This window comes from Callithrix jacchus, chromosome 7, assembly GCF_049354715.1.
Source record: "Callithrix jacchus isolate 240 chromosome 7, calJac240_pri, whole genome shotgun sequence".
Classification (NCBI taxonomy): Eukaryota; Metazoa; Chordata; class Mammalia; order Primates; family Cebidae; genus Callithrix; species Callithrix jacchus.
In genome coordinates this window covers 37,104,468-37,116,941 of record NC_133508.1, presented here as the reverse complement: position 1 = coordinate 37,116,941, position 12,474 = coordinate 37,104,468, and the positions used below count along the sequence as shown (strand labels likewise).

The window sequence follows — 12,474 nt, the reverse complement described above, 5'->3', positions numbered from 1 at the left end:
ACCACCCGGCCACCAAAGTAGTGACAGCCTCCTTGGGATGCTTTAGTTTGCATCCGGGCCCCAAAGGAGTCCCTTCTGTGATGGGCATAAGCCCAGTATTCCCATGATGACCCTGCACAGAACAGGGCCTGAGAATTGGCCAAGCTCCTCCAGCCATGAGGATGATGCCCTGCAGGGGACCCAAACACCCAAAACAGGGAGGGTCAAAGTCATGAACTCTGTGCTTTTAGCAATACTCCCCACACACCTAAGGATCCAGGGCCTTGGGATCATGCTCCCAGAGGAGGGACACAGCCCCTGCATGAACCCCTAATCCTCCATCAGTTCTCTGCGGGATAGGTCTTCATGTGAGAATGTCCCTCATTCCCTAGTGTCCCCAGGCCCACTGAAGACTGGGCATGAGCAGCAGATGACCTTGGGGTGAGGAGAGATCTTCCTTGGGAGAGGGTAGTCCCAGAGACTGGAACGAGCAGTTGGAGGGAAAGCAACTTCACTTGGAGCTGCTCAGTGGAGCTGGGCTTGGGGCTTACTGGACCCAGTGACCATCCAGAACCTCTCAGATTACACACATCCTAGACCCTGGGCTGGCATGAATGGGGCCATCATGTCCTTCCTCATCCATCATGCTCTTGGAGGCTGCTGAGCCCTGAGGACTGATTGATGCCTATTTGGATATAATCAGAACTGGCCAGGCACGGTGGCTCACACCTGCAATCTCAGCACTCCAGAAGACTGAGGCAGGAGGACTGCTTGAGGCCCGCAGCTCAAGACCACTTTGGGCAACACAGTGAGATTCCATCTCTCCAAAAATAAACAAAATTTAAAAAGTAGGCAGGCGTGGTGTCATGTGCTTGTAGTCCTAGCTACTGGGGAAACTGAGGCAAGAAAATCACTTGAGCAAAGGAGTTCAAGACTGCAGTGAGCCATGATCGCACCACTGCACTCCAGCCTGGGCAACAGAACAAGACCTCATCTCTGCAAAGAAAAGAGAAAGCTGTGTGCAGATGGAGGCGGTGGCTGGAGTGATACAGCGGTAAGTGAATGAACAATTGCTGGCAAGCAGCAGAAGCTGAGAGGCAGGGAACAGGCCTCCTCTGGAGCCTCAGGAGTCAGCCCTTTGTGCCCCTCAAATGTGGGCTTCTGGCATACGGGGCTGGGACACCGTAGGTTTCTGTCATCTTAAGCAACCCAGTCCCTGGCAGTTAGTTACGGAGGCCCCAGGATTCTCATCCAGCCGTCTGACAAGGGCAAGCTCCAAGGAAGCAATTCCCTCATCTATGTTGTTTGAAAATTTTACAATAATTTACTCTTGTATGGCTCATCATTGTTAACCACCACGAATAAAATAGTAAAGAAATGACCTACATCTTCAGTTGGGAGTTTGGTCGACTGCTTATCAAGTGTAGAATCTTGAACAAGGTTCTGAACAAGTGTAGAATCTTGAACAAGGAATCTGAATGTCTCCATCACGTCATCTGTAGAGTGGGGTGTTCACACCCATGGGGTTTACCTCCCAGGTTGGTGCCGAACTCTCCCTGTGCCATGTCCACTCACCAGCCATGTCCACTCTTCCCCCAAAATGGCACTAGTGACTGTGATGGCTTTCCATTCCCACTATGTTTGTCTCTAACCCCAGCAGCATATCAATGTCAGCAAAACACAACTGAGTGTTCCTCTCCTCATGCCTCTTCAGGGGTTTCTCGCCACCCACCAGATCAGGTGCAAGTTTCCAAGCCTTGCTGGATACCCTCCACATTGAGCTCCACCTGCCTTCCCATCTCCAACCTTCCCAACTCCTGGTGAAAAAGAGCTGGGTGTGTGGATGGTTTCTGAATGCTGAGCACAGCCTTTTGCAGCCAGTCCATTCCTTACACTGTCCCAATTAGGGTCTCTACCCTAAGCCTTTCCATCCTGGAGCCTCCTTCCAGGGCCCCACAACAGAAGTGACTTCCCTGTCCTTTGAATTCTTACAGCACAAGGCCTACTTATCCCCCATTAAATTGCAAACTCCTTTTGTGGAAAAAAAATTATTCATTATTGTGCTATCACACTTAGGAAGAACAGATTGTCAATAAATATTTGCTGAATAAAACAATAACAGTTACAAAATGCTTGTTTTATATGAATTAATACTGGTTCTAAAACTGAGAAATTACCAACAGCACTGATATTCAGCCAGTACACACAAGTCTGGGCACAGCAGTTGTAAAATACTGAAATATCCACTGCCACTGACCCTTAGCATCCAGATGCCCCCCACTGCCACTGCTCTCCTCCCTGGAATGCCTGGACCTCCCACAGGCTCCTAACTAGAGGGCTGACCACAGCCGGGAGCACCCAAGACCCAGAAGCCACATGGCCAAGTCCACTGGTGAAAGCATCCATCCTGACTGATCAGGTCCCGCAGAGTTTCAGTGTTAAATATTTTGATAATATCCCTGATTATAAATAAGGCTCAATTATATAGTTAAAAAATGATGCTTCTCCTCATTGCAAAATCTCTTAGAAGACTCCATAGATATAGGACGGAAGTGGAAAATGATAGTGTGTACATCTCTGAAGGTTTCGGGCACATTCATTAGCACTCTGTCTTCATGTAAACCAAAAGATATGCAGTTTCTTGCCTAGAGAGATGAGAAGACACATCAGCACAGCAGCATAAAACCTTCATCAGAAAAGGATGCCTCATTAATCCATGACATGACAAGAGTCAGCAAACATCCAGGCAGCTGGATCAAGACTTTGTCTATCCATCACCTTGGAGAAGAGCAAAACAGATGGCCTGGGAAGATAAGCACTAAGTTTCTGTTAGTATCTAAAGCAGAGGCTAAAAACCTCCAGGCACACAAGCCAAATTCAACCCTGTCAGGTTTTTAAAATAAACTCTTTTATGTCAGATTCAGCAGGCACATGTACAGGTTTGTCACAGGTGTGTGAGCATAGTACACAACAGTTAGTTTTTTGCCCCTCCCCCTCCTTCCCCTGTCCATCAGTTCCCAGTGTCTATTGCTGCCATCTCTAAGTCAATGGGTTCCCAGTGTTTAGCTCCCATTTGCAAGTGAGAATGTGCATGGTTTTTTTATGAGACCAGTTCTTGCCCTGTCACCAGACTGGAGTGCACTGGCACAATAATAGCTCACTGCAGCCTCATACTCCTGGGTTCAAGTAATCTCTTGCCTCAGCTTTAGCTTCCTGAGTAGCTGAGACTCCAGGTGTGTACCACCATGCCTAGCTATAACTTTTACTTTTTTTTTTGTAGAGATGGGTTTTGCTTTGTTGCCCAGGCTGGTCTTGAACTCCTGGCTTATAGTGATCCTCCCACCTCGGCCTCCCAAAGAACTGGAATTAAAAGCATGAGCCCATATCCAGCCTCCAAGCCCCTTTTTGGAAATTCATTTAACTGGCCCCCAGCCATACTCATTCACCCAGGTACTGTCTGTGGCTACTTTTACTCCACAGGGCAAAGTTAAGTGGCTGCAACAGACACTGTACAGACCACAAAGCCTGAAGTACTTTCTCTTCAGCCCTTTATAGAGGAAGGCTGCCAACCTATGATCTCAATAACAGGGAAATCAATGGCAGCCATTAAGTGGCAGAGATTGGGTGTGTAAGAGGATGCTCAGAATAAACAGGAGAGAAAGATGAAAAGTAGAATGAAGATTTCAAACGTGAGCTTCACCTAATCCATTATTTTTCAAACGACCAGGCCTCTGTAGCTGAAAATCACCTCAAATAGCGTTTCTGATATACAACCTAAAAGCTCAGCTAAGAAAACTTACAAAATCTCTCTGCTTAAACTTCATCCAGCCTTTTTCTCTCCAGCTTCTCCTCTGTGGCCATTGGTTATAAACATATTTATTGACACTTACTAATGCAAGCCAGACAAAGAAATATGAAAAAAGTCATCCTTCCCTCAAGAGTTCAAAGTCTAATGTTATAGATAGGTATGTAAGCAAACAATTTTAAAAACCAGAGGCTGGGTGTGGTGGCTCATGCTTGTAATCCAAGCACTTTGGGAGGCTGAAATGGGCAGATGGCCCAGGATTTTGAGACCAGTCTGGCAATATAGCAAGACTTCATCTCTACAAACATTTTTAAAAAATATGCCAGGCGTGGTGGTGCATGCCTGTAGTCCCAGCTATTCAAACAGCTAAGGTGGGAGGATTGCCTGTGCTCAGGAGTTCAAAGCTGAAGTGAGCTATAAACACACCACAGTGCCCCAGCCTAAGCAACAAAGCCAGACCCCCATCTCTAAAAATTACATTTACAAAAACAATTGTGATCTTTGCTTTAATATTCCTAGAGTGTGATGTGTGAGGCAAGTGGGTGAGGGGGGATGAGTGCTGAAGATGAGGTGGACAGTGAGCCATCAGCATGTCAGTAACACAAAAATCCATGGACATTTCATGCAGTTCCAAGGACCCTATATGAGCTAATTGGGCTCCCATTATTCAAGTATGTTTCTTACCAGTAATAGGATTTTCATAGGTACACCAGATGTCTTCCCAAGACACCTCGACACTAGAAACAAATGGGGTCAAGCAGCCACCAGCTGATACTTGTAAGCACCCATAGAGGACAGGGGGCTATAATGTGCCCCCCATCCTCCAGACAAGCCCACCTCTTCCAACTCCCAAGAGCCTAGAGTATCAGTGGCAGGATGTCATGTGCAATGAAGTTTTTTAGCCCCTTTGTCCTTGTGTTTAAACTCAGTCATGCTTATCCCAGAGGCCTAACTTACACATTTCTAACTCTACTTGCTCTATAAACATTTCCCACAAAGCATGAAGCCACAGGGCATGAGCCTCAAGAACCAAAAACTTAGAAGTGAAAAGAAGTGAAGAGAGGTGCAAACCACGTGGGGACTTCAGGTTGAAAAAGGCTTGAACTCTCATAATCGACATCACACCCAGACAGCGAGATCACGGTGTGTTGATCTCAGAGATCCATACAGTCTGGATCCCAGCATTTGTTAGAGGTGGCCAATCCCGGGCAGGAGGCAATTGTGGATGATGCTTCTCACTGAGGCAATATTGGAGTCATTGAAGCAGAAACATTTTCCATCCACAGCATTCTGGATGTAGGCACAGTAATGACTGGAGTCTACCATTCCCACATGTGCAATTACAGTGAAGAGCTCATACTGCCCTCCAGGCTGGAAAAAGACAGGCATGAGACAGTTCATTTGCCACCACAAATATGATTGCATCACACATTTACACCTGCCCACCCCAGTCCTGATTATGAGACTTCAGAATACTAGACAGCAGTCCTGCCCCATGGCCTGCATGCACCCTCTGGGAGGGGCTTTCCTGAGCATGGATCCTGAACTGCAAAGGCTCAGCAGCTTGAAAGAGCAGAGCACACTGGAGATAAAAGGCAGGAGGTCATGAGACAGCCCCAAAAGCCAGGCAAGATTAGAACCTTCCCCTGGGAGGGGTGGGTATCATCAGAACATAGTTCTGTTTCTCCACAGCTCAGGAATGCCCTAACCTGAGCCAGTGTTCACAGCCAAAAGTATCCTTTGTGGGGGAAGGGGAGACAGAGGGCAAGGGAAGCACATGGAAAGCTGAGTCACCCACAGTGCAGGCTCAGGTTATTCCCTACTTCTATTTGTGGACCTTGTGTGGGACTTCATAAAATGCAGGGCAATATCTGTACCTAAATATTAGTTTACAAGGAATAAAAGGGTTAGAGAAACATGCTGAATGACACCAGCCAGCCAGTTCAACCAAATCAACTGCAAGGAAAAGAAAAGCAACAGAAATTTAAAAGGAACTTAAGAAAAGAGAGAAACTTAATCAAATGCAAGTGTAGGCATTGCTTGGATCTAGATTCAAACAAACCACATAAAGAATAGTCAAAAAGTCTGCACATTTACCACATATTTGATGCTATCGAAGAATTACAAGATGGAGCTGGTTATGTTTTGAGTGCTTATTCTTTAGGGATGCATAATGAAGTGTTTACCAATAAAGTAGGATGGTGTATGAGATTTTCTTTAAAAAATCCAGTACAGGATTGGATGAAACAAGATTCTGGAAGATTTATAGGAAGAGCAAGACCTTCCATGAGTTTTGTAATGATTACAGCTGATGATTCACTGTCTAATTCTTCACTATACACCTTGGTATATATTTGCAATGTTCCATAACAAAGTCTTTGTTGTTGTTGCAAAGACAGAGTCTTGCGTTGTTGTCCAGCTGGGCTCAAACTACAGGACTCAAGCAATCCTCTTAGCCTCTCAAAGAGCTAGGATTACAGGCGTGACCCATGGCACTCAGCCAATAGAGTCCTTTTTAAGCAAAAAATAAAAAGTTTTAAATATACTTCAGGCAGAATGTGCAGGTAGAAACATAAAGAATTAGAAGGTTCTCTCTGAAAAAGAGAATCCTATGAAATGTACACAGCCTAAGTAGGTAAAGAAACCATGTTATAATGGGAGCCATATCAGGCCTTACTTTTCTAAATGCCATGGTTCTAGAAAAAAAATAGCCAAACAGACTATAAAAACAGAAGAGACAATCCAAAAATAGAACTACACATATAGGAATACAAAATTTGCTGTGTAGCATGTCAAATCTATGGAGAAAACATATTTGTATCTTTTTTCTTTTGTTTTTCCTGTTGTGTTTTATTTTTAGAGACAGGATCTTGTGCTGTCACCCAGGCTGGAGTACAGTGATAGATCATCGCTCACTGCAGCCTCAAACTCCTGGGCTCAATTTTCCTACCTAGGCCTCCCAAGTAGCTGGGACTACAGAGGTTTCCTACCACACCCAGCTAATTTTTTTTTTAGATGGAGTCTCACTCGGTATTTCAGGCTGGAGTACAATGGTGTGATATTGGCTCACTGCCACCTCCACCTCTGAGGTCCTGGTTCAAGCAATTCTCCTAACTCAGCCTCCCAAGTAGCTGGAATTACAGGCATGAGCCACCATGCCCAGCTAATTTTTGTATTTTTTAGTAGAGATGGGGTTTCACCATGTTGGCCAGTCTGTTCTTGAACTTTTGACCTCATGATCTGCCCACCTCTGCCTCCCAAAGTACTCAGATTTCAGAGATGGGGGTACTATGTTGCCCAGGCAGGTCTCGAACTCCTGGGCTCAAGTGATCCTCCTGCCTCAGCATTTTCAAGTGCTGGGATTACAGGCATGAGCCACATCACCTGGCCTGTGTCATTTTTTTTTCTCAGAATCTCTCAATAGGTTATTGTCTCAGGACAAGTGATTTAAACTTTACTCTGATTAAATATGGTCCAGTCAACTGGCTGCTTTATGATTATCCTCAAAGTGGGCACAGGCCATTTGAGAAAGAAAGTTTGGTTGGTACTAAGAACCCACAGTGACATGTTTGCCTATGCATTTCTAGGTATTCCACATGTTATTTCCAAAGGAGCCTACTGAATTCTGGATTCTGTCCCTCAGTGCTGTGAGGCATATGAACACAAATCCAATATTTAGAAAGAAGAAAGCCTTTTAAGGCTGGGCAGTCTCTGAGGAATGGATGGCTTCTAGCAGACTGGGAATGAGGGAAGAGAAAACAGGAAAAATGTAACATCTTGGGAGAGGCAGGATGGCAAGGAGGTCGGAAGCATCCCACCTGCTCCTCAGCATCACAGAGATCTCACTCCACTGGAAGCACCTGGATGAAATCCAGGCTCTGGGAGAAGTACAGGGAGTGGCAGATCTTTCTCACCTGTGAATTCCTGATGGAGAATGGCATGAGGTGGTTTGTCAGAGTCTGAGGCAAATGGGTCAGCTTCAAGACCTGAAAAAGCAAAATCACTCTGGATATAAAGTCCACTTGGAATGGGAGTAAATGAAATGTCTAGACTAATGGTACCCTCTTCCGAAAAAAGAGGGAAGCAGGGTGACATCACAAAGTTCAAGGCTCCCGTTCATTGAATCTGCTAAGCTACTCTGAGAATGATGCAATATGTGGGTATTCTACCACCACCAAGTCCCCACAAGAGGCACAAGGGCACAGGGCTCTGCACAGGCACCAGGACCCAGGGAGCCATGGCATCTGCTCGAGGGAGCTCATCTCACCCTGAGGGAAATGCCCTGCTGGCTGCTCTCAGGCCTTCTCCTCTGGTCCCTCTCAGTTATGTGACCTAAGAAGCCACATCCATGGCTCTAGAGATCAGAACTCCAGGATCCCAGATACTAGCCAGACCCAGATTCCCTTTCTCACCAACCACGAAGCCCCCTTGGGGCCTCTGATGATTCTATCAGGAAATCCACAGAAGGAAACCCCAGACTAGTGAAGAACAGTTGATCCCTGAACAGCACAGGTTTGGACTGTGTGGGTCCACTTAATACACAAATTGTTTTAAATAAATTCAGTCTTCCCTCCCCCATAAGCATGAGTTCCATGTCTGCAACCAAACACTCATTAAAAATACAGTATCCCAGATGCACAACTGCATAGATGAGGAATGGACTTTTCCTATATGTGGGTTCTGCAGGGCTGACTGGGGGACTTGAGTATGTGCGAATTTTAGTAAATGCAGGGGTCTAGAACCAATCCCATGTGCACCAAGAGACAGCTGAGTCCAGTTTAGGAAATGAGTACCTGTTTCCCATGAGTCTTCTTCCTGCAGTTCTCACAGAAGCACTTACTTTTGCTTGAAAACTCCCTGGGCTGGAAGAATCAGTGCAGGGCATCCTCCTGCCCCACCCAAGAGAAAAGGGAAAAGGCAGCATTTCCCACCTAGAGTACTGTATTCATCTGTTCTCACACCGCTATCAGGAAATAGCTGAGACTGCATAATTTATAAGAAAAGAGGTTTCATTGGCTCATGGTTCTGCAGGCTGAAAGTAAGCATGGTGGCATCTGTTTCTGGGGAGGCCACAGAGAGCTCCCAATCATGGCAGAAGGCCAAATGATAGCAGGCATCTTACATAGAAGGGGCAGGTGCAAGAGAGCAAGTGGGGAGCTGGAATGAAGTGGCATGATCTCAGCTCACTGCAACCTCCACCTCCCAGTTTGAAGTGACTCTCCTGACTCAATCTTCTGAGTAGCTGGGATTACAGTCTGCACCATCATGCTAAGTTTTTGTATTTTTAGTAGAGATAGGATTTTATCATGTTGGCCAGGCTGGTTTTGAACTCCGGACCTCAGGTGATCCACTCGCTTTGGCCTTCCAAATTACTGGGATTACAGGTGAACTATGGCACACTTTGCCTGGCTGCATACTTTAAAACGAGATCTCATGAGAAATCACTCGCTGTCACAGAGACAGTACCATGGGGGATGGTGGAAAACCATTCATGAGAAACCCTCCCCCATGATCCCATCTCCTCCCACCAGACCCTACTGCCAACATTGGGGATTACAACTGAACATGAGATTTTTGGGCAGGGACACAGACCAACAGTATATCAGGGACAGCCTTCCCACACTTTGCAGCTGAGGGTTTCAGCTTTTCTTCTGGTTCTCTTCATACCCCCTTAATGCCTGGCCTGGTGTGGTCCACTGGCAGGATCTCAAAGGTCACCTACTGACTAGAGGAATGAAACAGGAGGGGGCTCCTCTTACAGAAGCAGTATGAGGAAAAAAGAGGTAGGAGGGAAAAAGATTTTTGCCAAAACAAAGGAGAAATCAGCCAGAATCATGAAAATGAAATAAGAAACTTCTCAGAAGCCAGGGCTAGATCCAAGAGGCAAGGGGGAACTGACAACACTGTGCTGTGTGGTAATGTGGCTTGAGTGTTTGTCCTCCCCAAAAGGTTGAAACTGACTCCCCAGTGTGGCTGTATGAAAGGTGGGACCTTCTAGAGATTATTGGGGAGGGCATGGTGGCTCATGCCTGTAACCCCAGCACTTTGGGAGGTGGATCACGAGGCAGGTGGATCACTTAAGTCAGGAGTTTGAGACCAGTCTAGCCAACATGATAAAACCCTATCATGTTGGTATGGTGACACCTATCATGGGGAAACCCCATCCCTTCTAAAAATACAAAACTTAGCAGGGTGTGGTGGTGGCACTGGTAATCCCAGGTACTCAGGAGGCCAAGGCAGAAAAATTGCTTGAACATGGGAGATAGAGATTGCAGTGAGCCAAGACCGCATGATTGCACGCCAGCCTGGGTGACAGAGGAAGATTCTGTCTTCAGAGAAAGGGGGGTGGTGATTAAATCATGAGGGCACAGCCCATATGAATGAATTAATCCACTCATAGATTAATGGGTTTTCCTGGGAATGGGACAGGTGGCTTCACAGGAAGAGGAAAAGAGACTTGAGCTGGCACATAAGCATGCTTGTCTCTTGCCATGTGATGCTCTGCACTGCCTTGCCTCGAGACTCAGAGTCCCCACTAGCAAGCAGGCCCTCATTAGGTGCAGCCCCTCAACCTTGGCTTCCCACCCTCCAGACCTGTAAGAAATACATTACCTACTCACAACAGAAAATGGACTAACACATATGGGAGCAGGAAATACCAAGAGACTCTCCTTACCAATGTCTTCAGGGGCTTTGAGTCCACATTGAAAAGGGAAAGTAGGAGGGTCAGCATGCTGCTCTTTCTCCTACTCTCCATGGCACAGTCAAGGTAAATCAAGGAGTCCTTCATCCAGATCACATATAGGGCCTGCAGCCTCCCCATCTGCAAGAGGTAGCAGCAGAGAGGTGAGACGGAAACACCACCATAAGCCAGGACAGGCCAACTGCCAGAAGTTGGAACCAAGAAATAGAATCTCCAGAAATGGTAACCCCTAATGCTCTTTGTCCCACTCATGAGTTAAATAATCAGCATTTTACACTTTCAAGTGCTCTGGTTCTAGGTTCTTACCAAGTGCACATGAGTGATCTGGTCCTTAATCAGGTTCCAGATTTTGAGGTAGAGTTGGGCAGTATCATGCTGGACAAATACTGGCAAAAGAGAAAAGGAACAGCCAATTAGTGAGGTCTTCAGAGTCACTTCTCATGCCCTGGTACCTAGATGCACACAAACACTCACCACTTTGTCTCTTCCTAGCTTCCCACCCCACTGAAAGGTTAAGTTGGCACTACATATGAAGTGATCAATAAACAAACAATAAAATTAGTATTGATTTTTGAGAACACCCCTTTTTTTTGAGACAGTCTCACTTTGTCCAGGCTGGAGTACAGTGGCACTATCTCAGCTTGCTGCAAACTTCACCCCCTGGTTCAAGTGATTCTCCTTTCTCAGCCTCCTGAATAGCTGAGATTACAGGTACCTGTCACTGCACCTGGCTAATTTTTGTGTTTTTAGTAGAGATGGGGTTTCTGCATCTTGGCCAGGCTGGTCTTGAATTCCTGACCTCTCAATCCAGCCCCCTCAGCCTCCCAAAGTGCTGGGATTACAGACATGAGCCACCATGCCTGGCCGAGAACACTTCTTAAAACTTAAGCTCCAGTGCCAGGTGTAGTGGCTCACACCTATAATCCCAACACTTTGGTAGGCCAAGGTGGGAAAATCACTTGAACCCAGGAGTTTGAGACCAGCCTGGGCAACATAACAAGACTCCGTCTCTATAACAAATTTAAAAAATTCATTGAGTGTGGTGGTGCACACCTGTAGTCAGAGCTACTTGGGAGGCTGAGGCAGAGGCAGGAGGATCACTCAAGCCCAGGATGTTGAGGCTACAGTGAGCTGTGCTTACACCACTGCACTCAGCCTGGGAAATGAGATGTTCACAGGGGACTTTGAACAGCACTGATATATTCCTGAGGATCTAGAAGGCCACACATATGCCCAAGACCTAAGAGGGCTTAATCCTTTCCCTCTGGCTGATCACAAGGCCATGTACAAGAAAGCAATGATGGTGAACACAGAATTATAAACTGTATGCTTTGAAATTGTGCCCTAACAGACACAGAGCCCCTTCACAAATATTGGAAGACTCACTGATTCAGGCATTTAAGGAAATCTCTGACCACTTATTATCTGAACAGTAAGATAACAAAATGGAGAGGTCAGTGGCCAGGCACTACAGGAAATATAGCCATCACAGAATTAGCTCAGGAAGTTGTCACTGAACAATGATCAACAACACGAACGATAACAACAAAACAGCAACAACAACAAACCCTGGTGTGGGGGTCTCTGGTGTCCAGTGTTGCCACCTTACGTTATCTGTAATGTTCATTTTCCAACAGAAGAGACAAGACATAAAATGAAAACAGAAAAGTATGGCCACACATAGGAAAACAGCAATCAGTAGAACTTTTCACCTAGAAGCCCTAGGTGCTGGCCTTACTAAACAAAGACTTTAGCTTTGTTATAATGTGTTCAAAGAACTAAGGAAAACCATGTCAAAAGAAGTAAAAGTAAGAAAATGCTGTCTCGCCAAATGAAGAGTATCAATAAAGAAAAAAACATACAAAAAGAACCAAGCAGAAATTCTTGAGTTGAAGAGTACAATAATGGAAATGAAAAATTTACCAGAGGAAGTCAACAGCAGATTAGAGCTGGTAAAAGAAAGAATCCATAAACTTGGAAATTGGTT

General features: G+C 45.8%; 1 protein-coding gene across 2 annotated transcripts in view; it reads right to left on the bottom strand.

Annotated features, from left to right (window-relative positions):
• Nucleotides 1-791: 791 nt before the first annotated feature.
• LOC128932566 (ubl carboxyl-terminal hydrolase 18-like) overlaps nucleotides 792-12,474 on the bottom strand; it is a 59,618-nt gene continuing 47,935 nt past the window's right edge. Inside the window, exons 4-7 of one of the 2 annotated variants that reach the window (XR_013520429.1) lie at nucleotides 10,794-10,873; nucleotides 8,578-10,607; nucleotides 7,699-7,770; nucleotides 792-2,624 (exon numbers count right to left, since the gene is read on the bottom strand). Coding sequence is in view for 1 of the 2 variants with exons in the window: in XM_078332955.1 (XP_078189081.1) it covers nucleotides 10,823-10,873 (51 nt within the window). In the remaining variant the exon portion in view is untranslated. Of the gene's footprint in view, nucleotides 5,156-7,698; nucleotides 7,771-8,577; nucleotides 10,608-10,793; nucleotides 10,874-12,474 lie in introns of both variants that reach the window. The other variant, XM_078332955.1, reaches the window with a different exon arrangement.